Source organism: Scyliorhinus canicula, chromosome 5 (genome assembly GCF_902713615.1).
Source record: "Scyliorhinus canicula chromosome 5, sScyCan1.1, whole genome shotgun sequence".
In the NCBI taxonomy this organism is placed as follows: Eukaryota; Metazoa; Chordata; class Chondrichthyes; order Carcharhiniformes; family Scyliorhinidae; genus Scyliorhinus; species Scyliorhinus canicula.
In genome coordinates this window covers 226,196,124-226,212,362 of record NC_052150.1, presented here as the reverse complement: position 1 = coordinate 226,212,362, position 16,239 = coordinate 226,196,124, and the positions used below count along the sequence as shown (strand labels likewise).

Sequence of the window (16,239 nt, the reverse complement as noted above, 5' to 3'; positions counted from 1 at the left end):
CTGTTCTATGTTCTATGTTCTATGTTCTAAATGCTTCGTCTTGGCTAAAACTGGGTCTTTTTGCATCCACAACCGAATATGTTGTGCGTCAACTGGTAGGGTGTCCAAAAAATTTAGAGTTATTACTGTCTCCTCTACTTTTGGTATTTGCGGCGGAGTGTCCGGGAGGGGAGGTCTGCTCAAAGCATCTGCATGTGCTACTCACGTTCCCGGTCTGTGCTCCAGAAAGTATCTATATGCTGCCAGTAGCAACGCCCAGCGTTGGATTCTAGCTGATGCAATCGGGGGTATTGACTTGTCTTCTTTTAATAACCCTAATAACGGCATATGGTCCGTCACTATGGTGAATTTCCGCCCGTACAGATACTGGTGAAATTTTTTTACTGCGAATATCACCGCCAGTTCTTCCTTCTCGATTTGGGCGTACTTCCTCTCAGCCATCGCCAAGGTCCTCGAAGCATAGGCTATTGGCCGTTCCTCCCCATTCCTTCCTCTATGGGCAAAGACGGCTCCTACCCCGTAGGGGGATGCATCACAAGTGACCACCAACTCCTTCCTTGGGTCATAATGCTCTTGGACATTTTCGGATGACAGCTGTTCCTTAATGTCCCTAAATGCTCGGTTTTGGCGGGTGGACCATTTCCATTCTTGCCCCTTTTTTAGTAGCTGGTGGAGGGGTTCTATGATGGACGCCCTATTTTCAATAAATTTGCCATAATGACACTCCAACCCTAGAAATGATCGTAACTCCTGGACCGTGGTGGGAGCTGTGGCTTCTTTTATTGCCCTTACTCTGTCTTCTAATGGGTGTAAGCCTGACTCGTCTACTTTATATCCCAGGTATGTCACTTGTGGGGCCAGAAAAACACATTTTTCCCTTTTTAGCCGTACGCCTGCCTTTGTGAAATGCCTGAGCACTTCCTCCAGGTTCCTTAAGTGTTCCCTGTTCGTCCTACCTGTGATTAAGACATCGTCCAAATAAATCGGCACCTGCGGTAGTCCCTGCAGAATATTTTCCATCGTACGCTGGAATATAGCGCAGGCTGATGACACTCCAAAAGGTAGTCTAGTATAATGAAAAAGGCCCTTCAGGGTGTTGATCGTTGCGAACTTCTGGGAGCCCTTGTCCAGTTTTAACAGCAGGTAGGCGTGGCTCACATCTAGTTTTGTGAACAAAGGCCCACCTGCCAATTTGGCATATAGGTCGTCTATTTTCGGGATTGGGTATTTGTCCAACAGTGCGTATTTGTTTACTGTCTGTTTAAAATCTCTACAGAGACGTATTGAGCCGTCTGGCTTCAAAATTGGTACCACCGGCGCTGCCCATTCCGAGAACTGGTCTGATCATGCCGTCGCGCCGTAACCTTTCTATTTCGTCATCTACTTTCTTCCTTAATGCAAAAGGTACCTGCCTGGCCTTAAAAACTTTCAGAAGGGCTTCTGGGTCCACGTGCAAAGTTGCTTTGGCACCTATGATTTCCCCCAAACGTTCCTGGAAGACCTCCGGGTATTTTTGGAGTACTCCACTCAACTGCCCGCTTCCACTCTGGAAAATTTTCATCCAATCTAATTTCAGGTCTTTCAGCCAGTTCCGTCCAATTAAGCTCGGTCCGGAGCCCTCTACTATCGTCAACGGTAATCTGAGCAATTGTTTCTCATATTCCACAGGTACATGAGTCGTGCCTAGAACTTCCAAGGGTTCCCCCGTGTAGGTTTTAAGTTTCGTCTATGTTTTTGTTAGGGTTAGTTAGGAGTCCATCTTTGATTTTTCTAAATGCTGCCACTCCCATTACTGATACGGGCGCACCCGTGTCTATTTCCATTATTGTCGGCCGCCCGTTCACCCGTGGGGTAATCCTAATGGGTTCTGCTTTCTTCGTTGTAGTATTATATAATTGTTCCCCTTCGGAGGAGGATGGGGCGTCTAGGTTGTGTACTTCCCTGCGTCCCCACCTGCTATTCCTCTTTTGCCACCTCCTTCTAGGGTTTCTGTCATTGTTACCCCACTCTGTCTGGTGCCAGAAACGGTCCTTCTCTGTTGGGGGAGCCTCAGCCGGTACTTCCCTCTGTCTCCAGTTAGTCCTGGCAGACTTGGGGGCAATTCTGGGGTTTTCCTTTTTCCCTCTATTCCTCAGGTTTTTCCTGAGAGTGGCTATCTGGTAGCAGAACCCGTTGTGGTAGTCCCTCTCACAGGTATCTACCACCATTGGCGTGCCCTGTAGTTCCTGCGCCCCACTTGCTGCCTTTTCTAGGGACAGTGCGAGCTGTAACGCCTGCCTGCAGTCTAGCTCTATTTCCGCTAACAGGCGTTTCTGTATTGTGAGGTCGTTTATACCACACACTAGCTGGTCCCGAAGCAATTCATTTAGCGTCGGGCCAAACTCACATTTTTCCGCCAGCCTTCTCAGGCGGGTCAAGAAATTCGTGACTGACTCCCTGTCTTCCCGCTTCGCTGTGTAGAATCTGTACCTACGCAAAATGAGGGGTGGTTTTGGGTCATAGTGCTCTTTCACCAATTCCGTTACTTCTTGGAAAGTTTTCGTGTCCGGCGCATCGGGATAAGTCAGACTACGTATAATGGCGAAAGCGGAGGCTCCGCACGCCGACAGCAGGATAAGCCGCCTCCTTTCGTCCGTCAGTATATCATTTGCCCGGAAGAAGTAACACATTCTCTCCACATACTGGGACCAGTCCTCAATAGCCGGGTCGAATGCCTCTAACCTCCCAAAAAACGTCATTTTATAAATGGCAAGGCAGCTGGTCTCCACAAAATTCGTAGTTTACCTCGTCGCCACTGTAGTAATCCACGGGAGGCAGGAGTTCCGTCACCACACCAATATTTATTTACAATAACGATATTACAGGAGCAGCTACAAACAGTGCTGCTAGCAGTCCAGTCAACTTAAGACTGGCTCACAAAGCCTACACAGGTGATTATATGGGCCCCCTCAATGAGCTATCATTGAGTGAGCTCATACTCCAATTGGCCAACCAATAAAGCCAATTGGAGTTTATTACACAAAGCTTCGGCACATCGTCTTACAGGGGGCCAACAAGAAAAACTGCTGAAGGATCTGCGGATTTTTGAGACCAAGCAGCAAGAGCTTAACATTGAGGATGGCAATCTCTTGTGGGGAGCTCGCGTAATGATCCCAAGCCAGGCAGACAGGTCATACTCCAAGATCTACTCAATAGAAACCCAAGGGTGTCAAAGATAAAAATGCTAGGCAGGAGCTATGTTTGTTGCCGAGGCCTGGATAGCGAGATCGAGCGACTGGCCCAGCAATGCACCACGTGCCAGGAGTATCAGAAGTTCCTGCTAGCTACACCCTTCCACCATTGGGAATGGCGGGGCCAGCCTTGAGTGCACCTACATGCAGATTTTTCCAGACCTTATCAAGGCTTAATGTTCTTGCTGATAGTGGATGCCCATTCCAAATGGCTAATCGTCCATTGAATACCGTCCACCACAGTAACTTCATTGCAGTGTTAATGTAAGCCTACTTGTGACAATAATAAAGATTATTGTTACTTCACCACCCACCATCGAGAAGCTACGACTCTCATTTGCCATACCCATGGCATCCCAGAGGTATCAGTCACGGGCAATGATGTTCCGTTCACCAACGAAGAGTTTGCATTCTTCATGAAGACAATCGGGGTGAAGCACAGCTGGACTGCCCCATCCACCCTTTCTCAAATAGTCAGGCTGAACGAGCAGTAAAGACTTTCAACAAGACTATGAGGAAACAAGCCATGGTATCCATGGAGGCGAGGCTGGCATGATGTTTGTTCAGCTACCGGACCACATGACACATTATGACCTGTGTGGCACCGGCCGAACTGTGATGGACCGGAGGCTCAGAACCCACCTGAGCCTAAATTTCCCCAATAACAGCAGAACGAGACAAAGATCTTCAGAGGCAGCACTGAAGCAGATGGACGCAGGACAGAGATTTCTGACCGGAGATGCAGTATATGTCCAAAACTTTGGAGATGGTGCCCGATGGACCCGAAGGGCCGCGTGAATCAGACTGTACTGGTATTATACTCAATAAAAACATGGGAATGGACTGTGGCACCTAGACCACCTCCGGAGCAGGGGGCCAGCATCTGGACTATGATGTAGATAACCCAAGTGCAGGAACTGTCTTCCAGGCCCCCCTCGCCCGGCAAAAGGGGCCTTGGGACATCACTCCCTAGGGGCCTGACACAGATGTGTGAAGTTGAGGATTCAGGATCTGACATGGAGTCTCAGACAGCCATGTTTTCGGATGATGGCCTTGCCAGGGAACGGTGATGATGCCGCCCCCCCCCCCCCCCCCCCCCCCCCCAGACAATTTAGGTGAAATCGCTGTGCCCCAACGCAGCCCCACAACAGCCGGAGGCACAACCGTGGGCAAACCAGAGAAGACACCCAACCTCTTTCACTCCCTACAACAGAGGGATTTATGGACATTGAGGGAGGAATGTTACAACTCCCACAAGAACCATGGGGATGACCCGATTGATCTCCCTTTGCGGCCCGTGGAGAACGAGCTTCCCCGCTGAGGTGAGGAGGCCCAACAGTGGGTTTGTTCATTTCCCTGGGCAAAAGCTGGCCCAGGAAGGAGCCGGCATCTCTGGATGGACGTGGCTGGTGCTTGGACAGTTGCTAACTTACTGTATTTCCTAGCTGTGAATAGGAAATAAACTACTTTTGACTCACCTTTTCCGGACTCCACATTGACTACAATAATTTTGTCTTGACTTTTAATGTGAAAGGCATATATTGATTTCATTTTAATCTTCTGTTAATAGACTTTGGAAATCTCCCCTCCATATTCACTGAAGACTCATTCAATGATGTAGATAACCCAAGTGCAGGTAACTTGATGTTAATATGAAAAGGATTATATATAGTTACAGTGGCAGGGGGCAGGATTTTGCGTTTTGAGTCATGACCCCAGTGCCAGGATGAAATGGAGGCCCTGCCCCTTGACTGTGTTGGTGCAAAATACTGGCAATGATTTTCCTGCATTGGCCAATTAATGATCAGAGGAACACTTGCCATCCAGTTAAAGATGCATGCCAGCAGTGGAGAAGCTGCAGCCTTCCCTCTCAACTCTTTTCAAACGCCTGAATTAATACATAGATCCAGTTGGAAAGCCTCCACAGGATGGCACAAAGTCTTCTCTTCTTCGGCGATCACTCGCTAACGAGTATGATTGTCCACCGAGAAAACTCCGTATTACTGGTCACGGGGTCTGTTTAATTGCATGGCAGATGGGCCTAATCCTAGAGCTGCATCATCAACTGCACACTTGGCAGGTTTTTCTGGGAGGTGAGATCACTTGTATTCCTTTCTCAGGCTCTTTTTCCGGGCCTCCTCTTGCCATCGGTGTCCTCAGAGAATTCTGTCCCTTCAATGAGGAGATCCATCCAAATTTGTCTGTTCTGAGCAACGGTCTCCCAGACATTGACATCCATTTCTTTAAAGCGCTTTATTTGTCCTCTTTTTTTGTTCGGAAATCTTCCTTGAGCTGGGCAAAGAAGATGTTATTTTAACAGTTGGGACTCTGACACTTGAAGCATGTGGCCCGCCAGCGGAGTTAGTTTTGGATGACCATGGCCTCAATGCCAGTGCACTTGGTTCTTTCAAGGACAATGATGTTAATGCGCCTATTCTCCCAGCTGATGCGGGGAATCCGTCTCAGACAACATTGAAGGTACCTATCCAGGGCCTTGTGGTGTCTGTACATAGTCCAAGATTCTGAGCCGTATAGAAGAGTTGGTGTGGACAACCGTCTTGCACATGAGGATCTTGGTGTCAGCACGGATGTCACGGTCATCAAAGACCCTCGTCTTTGGGTATCTGAAGGAGACGCTTATGGATTGGACATGATGTTAGATCTCCCCATTGATCTCCCCGTCAGCCTTTGAGGAGAGGTGGCTCCCCAGGTAGGGGAAATGTTCCACATTTGGTAGCGGCTCTCTGTTGACCTTGATGGAGGGAGAGACCGGTTCTTGCCCTGGGCTAGGTTGGTAAAGGACTTGAGTCTTCTTGAACTTGAGGTTGAGCTCGATTCTTTGGTATGCTTTCACGAAGGTATCAAGCAGAGCTTGGAGATGCTCTTCTGAGAGTGGAGATAGCGATGTCATTTGCAAAGTGAAGTTCTGGTTTCTTCTTGGTAGATGCCTGGTGCGGGACATCTTGTAATGTGGACATGCCGTTTCATATCAGAAGACACACCAAGAAAACAATATCTGTCTACTGGAGATATGAATCTTGCAAGCTTCGGAGATTCTTATTTAACGGCATCTTCTAGAATCTGCATTTTGCATCCAGGATGCTGAAAACCTTGCCGTTGGACATGTTTGCTATCACTTATGCCATGGTTTTAATAGGGTGATGGGGTCTGTGCAGCGTCTTTTTTAAATGAACTGGGCCAACGCAAATCCTGACTGCCATCTTTCTTTATTGCGGCCCCATTGCTGAATCCGACTTTGTGGTCTCGTATGTGGGAATTATGACATCCAGTGTCATCATCCATTGACTACGTTCTGCTTCATAGCTATTGGTATTCTTCTCGGAGCACAGACTTGGTTCTACTGAGTCATTTAATCTCATGTGGTATATTACTGGCAGCTTACCAATGACGTCGCAGTTGAATAGGACTTTCTATTCCATAATGTTGAGGCTGGGGTGTTGCAGGACATTCTGGACCAGGTTGGATGAGGAGCCACAGTGTGATGCTCTCCCAAAGATCTCGCAGTGGCCTTACATTCTATATGTATCTTGAAACTGCCCTGTGTGCAATGGAACATGGCCACACCTTCAGTGCTGATGGTTTATCCACTATCGGCCACGGAGGTCCACCTGGGTATTAGGGTCCAGGCTGTATATGGGTCTAATTTCCATAGCATTCAGCCAGGAAATACATTACACTTTGCTCCAGTGGCTACCTTTACCTTCAGCCATGGGCCAGTGGTGCAATGGATAACGCGTCTGACTACAAATCAGGAGATTCCAGGTTCGATTCCTGGCTGACTCAGAGTTCAACATTTTTTTAAATGGGCGGCATAGTAGCACAACATTTAGCACTGTTGCTTCACAGCGCCAGGGTCCCAGGTTCGATTCCTGGCTTCGGTCACTGTCTGCGAGGAATCTGCATGATCTCCCCATGTCTGCGTGGGTTTCCTTCAGTTGCCTCCCACAAGTTCCGAAAGACGTGCTGTTAGGTAATTTGGACTTTCTGAATTCTCCCTCCGTGTACCCAAACAAGCGCCGGAGTGTGATGACTAGGGGCTTTCACAGTAACTTAATTGCAGTGTTAATGTAAGCCTTTTTGTGACAATAAAGATTATTAAAAAAAAATGTTTGCCTTGTTGGAAATCATGTGCAGAGTGCTGAAGATCTGAGCTTTCTCGTTGACAGTGTTGACAGTCTCACAATAGAATGTTGTTGGAGGGACAGTGGTTTGGTTGCTCTGGCAGAGATCCACTTTATCCACTTGGCTGACAATCCTAACCTTGAAGGACTGAACAGTTGCAATGTGGTTCTTAACAAAGGAAAGCTGCTGTGATTTCGATCTGTAGCAGTGCTGTGGCCCCTTCATAGGCCAAACCCTATATTTTGTACAGCTGCCCCCTACACCTTGGAATACAAACTCCGCAGGTGATTGGTGGAAGGGGGGATGCAGAGCACCCCCCGCACCCCCCCCCCCCCCCCCCCCCCCCCCCTAATTGGGAGGAACCTCATAGGATATAAACCCTGCTCTGGGACCAGGTCAGGGATGATGACTCTGTGGGGTAAGGAGTAGACTAATTGTAGTATTGTGAGTAGGATAAATAAACCTAGTTGTTATCCTGCCTAACCTGGTGTCCTTACCTTCGGCTATCATGCTGGTGATGAGGATAAAGTGGAGCTGCAGGAGCCACTGGACTTTTCGCCACCGACCAGCTTCATCTCAGCTTGGAGAGGACTCCGCCCCGAACAGATCGATGGCGCTCATTGGTAAGCTGGAACCATTTGACCTGACACCGACGATTGGGACCAAATATCGAGTGGGTATAGCTGTTTTTTCCGACAAACGCCATCGCAGGTGATGAAAGGCAGACAGTCACATCACTCGGTCTGTGGCCTACGGGACTTAGAGACACACAGCTCAAATTACTGATGGAGACTCCCCTGACCCTCCAGAATGCAGTGGACATCTCACTCTCCAGGGAGAGTCCGAGCGCAGCCTCCAGTAAGTACAGATAATGGAGGTCCTCATCTCATCGACCGTCAACAGGGCCGCTGGGCGGTCGCAACCGGAAGTGATGAGCCGGGGGTTTTGTGAGGAGGAACCCACCGCAGGTTCGGCGGTCATCGCCATGACTCACCCCGGAGTGATGCTGGAGTTTCTCCCGACCCAGGATAGCAGCTGTTGGAATCGAGCAGGACGGCGCGGCCAGGAGCAAGGCTCTTAGAGATCACGTGGAGATACCGTTCCCTGGCAACAGACCAGTTGCCACCCACGCCCCCCCCCCTCCCCCCCACAAGAGGCGAGACGTACTATGTGGACGACACAGAAGCTCTCCTGCGGCTGCACTGTGTTACAGACCCCACGACCACACCTATCCGGTTCACACTACAGATAAATGGCCACCCCATCGAGAAAGAGCAAGACACTTGGGCGGTGGTTTCAGTGATCAGCCATCAGACGTTTGCCGCAATCCGGACTGGCCTACAAACGATGGAACCTTGGGGTACGGGAGCCAGGTTGGCTACTTACACCGGGGAGCCCTTAGCCTTCGAGGGTACTGCGCATGTGCTCGGAGTATATGGGGAAAAATCAGTGTGCTTGCCATTGGTGGTGGTCTGTGGCGATGGACCCAGCTTGCTGAGCCATGATTGGCTCTGCCACTTACAGTTAGATTGGCACCACATAGAACATAGAACATAGAACATAGAACAGTACAGCACAGAACAGGCCCTTCGGCCCTCGATGTTGTGCCGAGCAATGATCACCCCACTTAAACCCACGTAACCCGTATACCCATAACCCAACAATCCCCCCATTAACCTTACACTACGGGCAATTTAGCATGGCCAATCCACCTAACCCGCACATCTTTGGACTGTGGGAGGAAACCGGAGCACCCGGAGGAAACCCACGCACACACGGGGAGGACGTGCAGACTCCACACAGACAGTGACCCAGCCGGGAATCGAACCTGGGACCCTGGAGCTGTGAAGCATTGATGCTAACCACCATGCTACCGTGAGGCATATATCGGATGTACTGCTGCGGGCTGTAAGGAGAGCTGGCCAAGTTCCCGGAGTCTTCGTTGAGGACTACGGTGCTATAAAGGGAGTGATGGCCATGATCAACGTGGATAAGAATGCTCCTGGTAATTTTGCATTCGCTCAGTACCTTGTGCACTGCGCCCCATGGTTGACCATGAGTTGGAGCGATTAAAGCATTTGGCCTGTCCACTCCATGAATTGGGCCACACCAGTGGTCCCAGTATTGAAGCCCGCAGATCTGTACGACTCTGCGGCACCTACAAAATGACCATGAACCAACTCTCCTGCCTCGGCTGTTAATTGGTCCCACGTATTGAGGGCCTATTCACTTGGCTGACAATCCTAACCTTGGAGGATTGAACGGTTACAATGTGGTTCTTAACAAAGGAAAGCTGCTGTGATTGGTTCAGCATGGTAGCATAGTGTCTTCACTATACACTATGGCTTCACAGCGCCAGGGTCCCAGGTTAGATTCCTGCTTGGGTCACTGTCTATGCGGAGTCTGCACGTGTCTGCATGAGTATTCTACGGGGGCTCCAGTTTCCTCACACAGTCCAAAGATGCGCAGGTCTGGTGCATTGGCCATGATAAATTGCCCTTAGGTTAGATAGGGTACCTGGGTTACGGGGATAGGCTGGAAGTGTGGGCTTGAGTAGGGTGTTCTTTCTAAGGGCCGGAGCAGACTCGCTGGGCCTAATGGTCTCCTTCTGCACTGTAGATTCTATGATTCCTGTATGCTAAGCTCAGCTGCGACAACACGTTTACGATGCTCGAAAAGAGCTGCACATACCTGCAGCTGGTGCGGGCACCAGGGTCTCAAAACTTTGTAACGATTAGCCCCCAAAGAGTTTTATACGAGTTTAAGAGGTTTGAACAAGCTGACGTCCACCTCTGAAGGGAGAAATCTGTTTTTGATGCCCCTGAGGTCACTTATTTGGGTTACCAGTTGGACAGCCAGGGCCTCCACCCGGTGGAGGACAAAGTGCAGACAATCCGATAGGTCCCCTTTCCTCATGACCGAACAGAGCTCCGTTCCTTTCTCAGACAGGTCAACTGCTACAGAAGTGTTATACCCAGGGCGCGATTCTCCGCTCCCACGCGGCATGGGAGAATCGCGGGAGGGCCCCCCGGCAATTTTCGCGCCCCCCGCGATTCTCCCCCCCCCCCCCCGCTCGGAAGAATATCGCCGCTCGCCATTTTTCACGGCGAACGCCAATTCTCCGACCCAGATGCCCCGTTCGCGATCGTTTCACGACGGCGGCAAACACACCTGTTCGCTGCCGTTGTGAAACGGGAGTGAGAAGCCCATTTGGGGCTTGTAGGTGGCCTACAAAGGAAAGAGCACCACGACTGTGCTCGGGAGGGGACAGGCCCGCGATCGGTGCCCACCGATCGTCGGGCCGGCGTCCAAATCGAACGCACTATTTCCCCTCCGCCGCCCCGCAAGATCAAGCTGCCACGTCTTGCGGGACGGCTGAGGGGAAGCACGGCCACCGCGCATGCGCGGGTTCGTGCCGTCAGCGTCATGACGTCAGCCGCGCAGGCACCGGCCTCGCGTCATTCTCGATGCGCTGCCTTGACACCAGCGTCAAGGCCGCGCCGCCGAGAAGTACGGAGCTCCGCTCCTAGTCCCCCAGGTGGGGGTGAATTAGGTGCCGGGAGCGGGCTCCGAGGCCGTCGTGAAAGTCGGCCGCCTTCACAACGGCCTGAACCATGGTTGAACCATGTGGCCAGAGTGGCCACATGGTTCAACCTGCTCCACCAGCTCTTAAAGAAAGGGCAACGATGAGTATGGGGCCTTTCGCATAGAATGTCATAGAATTTACAGCGCAGAAGGAGGCCATTCAGCCCATCGAGTCTGCACCAACTCTTTGAAAGAGCACCCTACCCAAACCCACATCTCCACCCTATCCCCATAACCCAGTAGCCCCACCCAACACTAAGGGCAATTTTGAACTCTGAGAGCAAGTTAGCATGGCCAATCCACCTAATCTGCACATCTTTAGACTGTGGGAGGAAACCGGCGCAACCGGAGGAAACCCACGCAGACACAGGGGGAACGGGCAGACTCCGCACAGGCAGTGACCCAAGCCAGGAATCAAACCTGGGACCCTGGATCTGCGAAGCAATTGTGCGAACCACTATGCTACCGCGTTTAGTGCTGCCGATTGACAAACGAATTACTAACAAATTTTGACCTGTTGAAGCCAGTGCTCCTCATGTGCGAGCCTGGCCTTACGTTGCCAGAGCTGTCATGTTGCACCAGATGCCCGATGGGTCAGAACAGGCAAAAGCCATCGCGTCCCTCATGCAAGCAAAATTACCGGCAGGTTGAGAAGGAAGGCTTGGCCATTGTATTTGCGGTATGGAAGTTCCATCAGTACATTTATGTGCGCACTTTCATGATTTATACAGACCACAAGTCCCAACTTGGATTATTTGAAGAGTACTGGGTGATTCTGCTGATCGCATCCGCCAGAGTCAATGATGGGCTTTGCTACTAGCCGCCTGTGAATACGCTCTGGAGCATCACCTGGGCACAAAAATACCAAACACCAACGTGTTGAGCCGCCTGCCCCTCTTCACAGAACCGGCAGCGCCCGCTTCGGCTACTGATGTGATCACCGCCCTCCACTTCATGGACACCTTGCCATTCACGACAGCTCGTATCAAGGAATGGACCCAGACAGACCTACAATTGTCATGAGTCCAGCACATGGTTCAATAAGGGGCCGAGCATAGACTACTGTCGGACGATCAGAGGGCCTACAATCATGAAGCTGCCCGAGCTGAGCGTAGAAGATGGTGGCGTCCTTTTGTGGGGGATACCAGTTGTCGTCCTTGAGCAGGGTCACACATCCTTGTTGAAGGGCCTCCACAATGGACACCCATGGGTGGCCAAAATGAGGATGCTGGCTCGCAGCTATGTTTGGTACCCTGGGGTGGATTCAGAGATTGAGAAAGTGGCCAAACACTACAGCCCTTACCAGGAGCACCAGAAAGTCCCACTGGCGGTCCCGATACGCCATGGGAATAGTTGGGGAAGCCATGGTCCCGCATTTATGTCGTCTTCGCCAGCCCAATCCAGGTGGTACGTTCCTTATCCTGGTAGTTGCCCATTTTTAGTGGCTCGAGTCCACCGTGTACAACCCGAGATGACACGATGACCGTAGACAGGCACAACACATTTTTAGCGTACACGGAATATCCGAATTCCGGGTGGCCAATAATGGGACAGCGTTAACCAGCCAAGACTTTGTTCATGGCTGCGAATGGAATGCACCGTACCACCCGGCCTCCGACGGATTGGCCGAGTGGGCAGTCCAGACCTTTAAGCGGCCCATGAAGATGATGGCCGCTGGACCTGTGAGATGAGGACTAGTGTAATGGTAGTATTGTGAGTAGGGTAAATAAATCTAGTTGTTATCCTGCCTACCTGGTGCTGTATGAAGCCCTTACCTTTGGCTATCACAAGCATTTGGCAAAGTGATTCAAATTTCCACGTTTAATGCAGTATTTGCCTTATGCTAAACATGCTGCTCTGCTCTGCGGGATCTAGCCACCACAATTGGGGCAGGGATGTGGATTTGGATCTATTGACACCTATACCGAGGTACAGTCAAAAGTATCAGACTAGACAGATCGTTCCATGCATGAAAAACATAGGACAAATGATAAATACACAAAGTAAATACATAGACATTGGGTGAAGCATACAGAATGTACTGCTACTCAGTAGAGAGGATGTGTGTAGAGATCAGTTCAGCCCATGAAAGGGTCATTGAGGGGTCTGATAGCAGCAGGGAAGAAGATGTTTTTGAATTTGTTAGTGTGTGTTCTCAAATTTTCTCTTAAATTTAGATTACCCAATTCATTTTTTCCAATCAAGGTGCAATTTAGTGTGGCCAACCTGTGATGAACGTACTAAGGTAACCATTCACCACTGTACTACATTGTACCACACTCCGCCCCTGGCTCCACCCCCTCAAGGGGAGGTATATAGAGCTGCTGCCCTGCAGGCGGCCCTCAGTGCAGAGCAGTCGCAGGCAGGCACTGTTCTAGTTGATTAAAGCCACTGTTCACTTCAACTCTCCGTCTTGTGGGAATTGATGGTCGCATCAATTTAATCAACTACAACATCGCAATGAAAGCAGCCCTCAAACCTGATCGACTGGAACTCGACCCACAGGCCGTGGAAGCCAAAGGGATTTTTTCACACTGGCTCCGATGTTTTGAGGCCTACCTCGTCGGCTCCTCCTCGCCCTCCGTCACAGACGAACAGAAGCTGAGCCTCCTCCACGCCCGGGTGAGTCATCGAATCTCCGTAGAACTTGAGGAAGCAACCACATAAGCAGACTCCCTCGCGACGCTGAAGCACCTATACATGAGGCCGGTGAACAAAGTCTATGCGCAGCATCTCCTCACCACTCGCCGCCAACGCCCCGGGGAATCACTGGAGGAGTACCTACGCAAGCTCAAAGTCCTCGTGCGAAGTTGCAACTACAAGGCCGTCATGGCCTCCCAGCACATGGAACTCGCCCTCCGGGATGCCTACGTGGCTGGGGTCCGGTCCAACAACATCAGACAGCGCCTGCTCGAGAAGGGCATCCTCGACCTAGAAGAGACGGTAAAACTAGCCACCTCCCTAGAAGTAGCGTTTCAAAGCCTTAACGCTTTCCCATCCGATCACGCGACCCCCTTGTGGATCTCTGACCAGAGAGTACCCCAGGCCTGTGCCGCGTGGCTGCCCGCCCAACCCGGGGGGCTACCCTGCTATTTCTGCGGCCAGCACCAGCACCCCAGGCAGTGTTGCCCGGCTCAGAACGCCAACTACAGCGAGTGCGGCAAAAAAGGACACTTTGCCAAACTTTGCCTGGACAGGTCCAAGTCCTCCAAATCGCAGGCCCGACTCTCGGACTCACATGCCGCAGACCCCGCAGTGCGGCTGCGTGCCTGCGGCTTCACCCCCTTCAGACGCGCCATCCGCCTCGTGTTGTCCGTGGGGGTAGCCATCTTCAACTCCTCACAACACGTGCGACTCATGGGGACCGCCACCTTGGCCACCGTCTCCCACGCGGCCCGCCATGTGTGACTCATAGGGGCCACCATCTTGGACGCCATCTTCCTCGCTGCCCGACACGTGTGACCGACGGGGCTGCCATCTTGGAACCACACCACCACCTCTGACCACGCCGGCTACCCGCAACTCGGCGCGGTTACCCTCGACCAGTTACGCCCAAAGCACCTCTGGAACTCCATGATGACCGTCCGGGTCAATTGGCACAAAACGCCTTGCCTGTTTGACTCTGGGAGCACGGAGAGCTTCATTCACCCAGACATGATAAGGCACTGTTTTCTCCAAATCTCCCCCGCACTTCAAACAATCTCTCTCGCTTCCGGATCGCACTCAGTGCAGATCCAGGGGTACACTATTGCGAACCTCAAGATACAAGGCATCGAACACGCAATCTTCAAGCTAGACGTACTCCCCGATCTCTGCGCTCCTCTTCTGTTGGAACTGGACTTACAATGCAACCTCAGGAGCCTCACCCTGAAGTTCGGCAGGCCCCTACCCCCTCTCACCGTTTGTAGCCTCGCAATCCTAAAGGTCAACCCTCCCCCGCTCTTCGCAAATCTCACCGCTGACTGTAAACCTGTCGCCATCAGAAGCAGGCGGTACAGTATCCAGGACAGGACTTTTATCAGGTCCGAGGTCCAGCGACTCTTGCGGGAAGGGATCATCGAGGCCAGTAATAGCCCCTGGAGAGCTCAGATGGTGGTTATCAGGACCGGGAAAAGGAACAGGATGGTTGTAGACGACAGCCAAGCCATAAATCGGTATATGCACCTCGATGCGTACCCCCTCACCCGGATAGCGAACATGGTTAATCAGATCGCACACTACTGAGTGTTCACCACAGTGGATACCAATCCGCCCGGAGGACCGCCACTACACACCTTTTGAGACAGATGGCCGCCTCTTCCTCTTCCACCGGGTCCCCTTCGGCGTCACCAACGGTGTCTTGGTCTTCCAGAGAACAATGGACGGAATAGTGGACCAGTACGGGCTGCGGGCCACATTTCCGTACCTGGACAACATCACTATCTGCGGCCACAACCAGGACCACAACGCCAACCTCCAGAAATTTCTCCAAGCCGCTCAAGCCCTCAACTTCACTTATAACAAGGAGAAATGCATTTTCTGCACAACTAGACTAGCCATCCTCGACTACACCGTGTAAAACGGAGTTCTAGGACTCAACCCCGACCGTATGCGCCCCCTTCTGCAACTCCCTCTTCCCCACTGCCCCAAGGCCCTGAAAAGGTGCCTTGGGTTCTTTTCCTATTACGCCAAGTGGGTCCCCAACTATGCGGACAAAGCCCGCCCACTGATCAAAGCTACCATCTTCCCACTGACGGCTGAGGCCCGCCAGGCCTTCAGCCGCATCAAGGCAGATATTTCCAAGGCCGCGATGCGCGTGGTGGACGAGTCAATCCCCTTCCAAGTGGAGAGCGATGCGTCAGAGGTTGCCCTCGCCGCCACCCTCAATCAGGCAGGCGGGCCAGTATCATTTTTCTCCCGTACCCTCAACGCCTCCGAAATTCGACACTCCTCAGTCGAAAAAGAAGCTCAAGCCATCATGGAAGCTGTACGGCACTGGAGGCACTACCTCACTGGTAGGAGGTTTACCCTCATCACCGACCAATGGTCGGTAGCCTTCATGTTCTACAATACACAGCGGGGCAAGATCAAGAACGATAAGATCGTGAGGTGTAGGATCGAACTCTCCACCTATAATTACGATATAGTGTATCGTCCTGGGAAGCTCAATGAGCCCCCAGATGCCCTGTCCCGCGGCACATGCACCAGCGTGCAAGGTGACCAACTCCGGGCTATCCACGATGACCTCTGCCACCCGGGGGTTACCCAGCTTCTCCACTACATCAAGGCCGCAACCTGCCCT

At 51.6% G+C, this 16,239-nt stretch overlaps 1 protein-coding gene and 1 non-coding gene across 6 annotated transcripts in view; both read left to right on the top strand.

Moving 5' to 3' along the window:
* Positions 1–16,239, top strand: part of LOC119966630 — a 360,402-nt gene that overhangs the window by 166,648 nt on the left and 177,515 nt on the right. For 3 of the 5 annotated variants that reach the window (XM_038798645.1, XM_038798646.1, XM_038798644.1), the window contains exon 7: positions 4,801–4,866. The exons of the other annotated variants lie outside the window; for them this stretch is intronic. In XM_038798645.1, coding sequence (XP_038654573.1) covers positions 4,801–4,866 — 66 coding nt within the window. The remainder of the gene's footprint in view (positions 1–4,800; positions 4,867–16,239) is intronic. 5 annotated transcript variants of the gene reach the window in all.
* On the top strand, positions 6,962–7,034 carry trnac-aca. The gene has a single exon. It is a non-coding gene; the product is annotated as a tRNA-Cys (tRNA).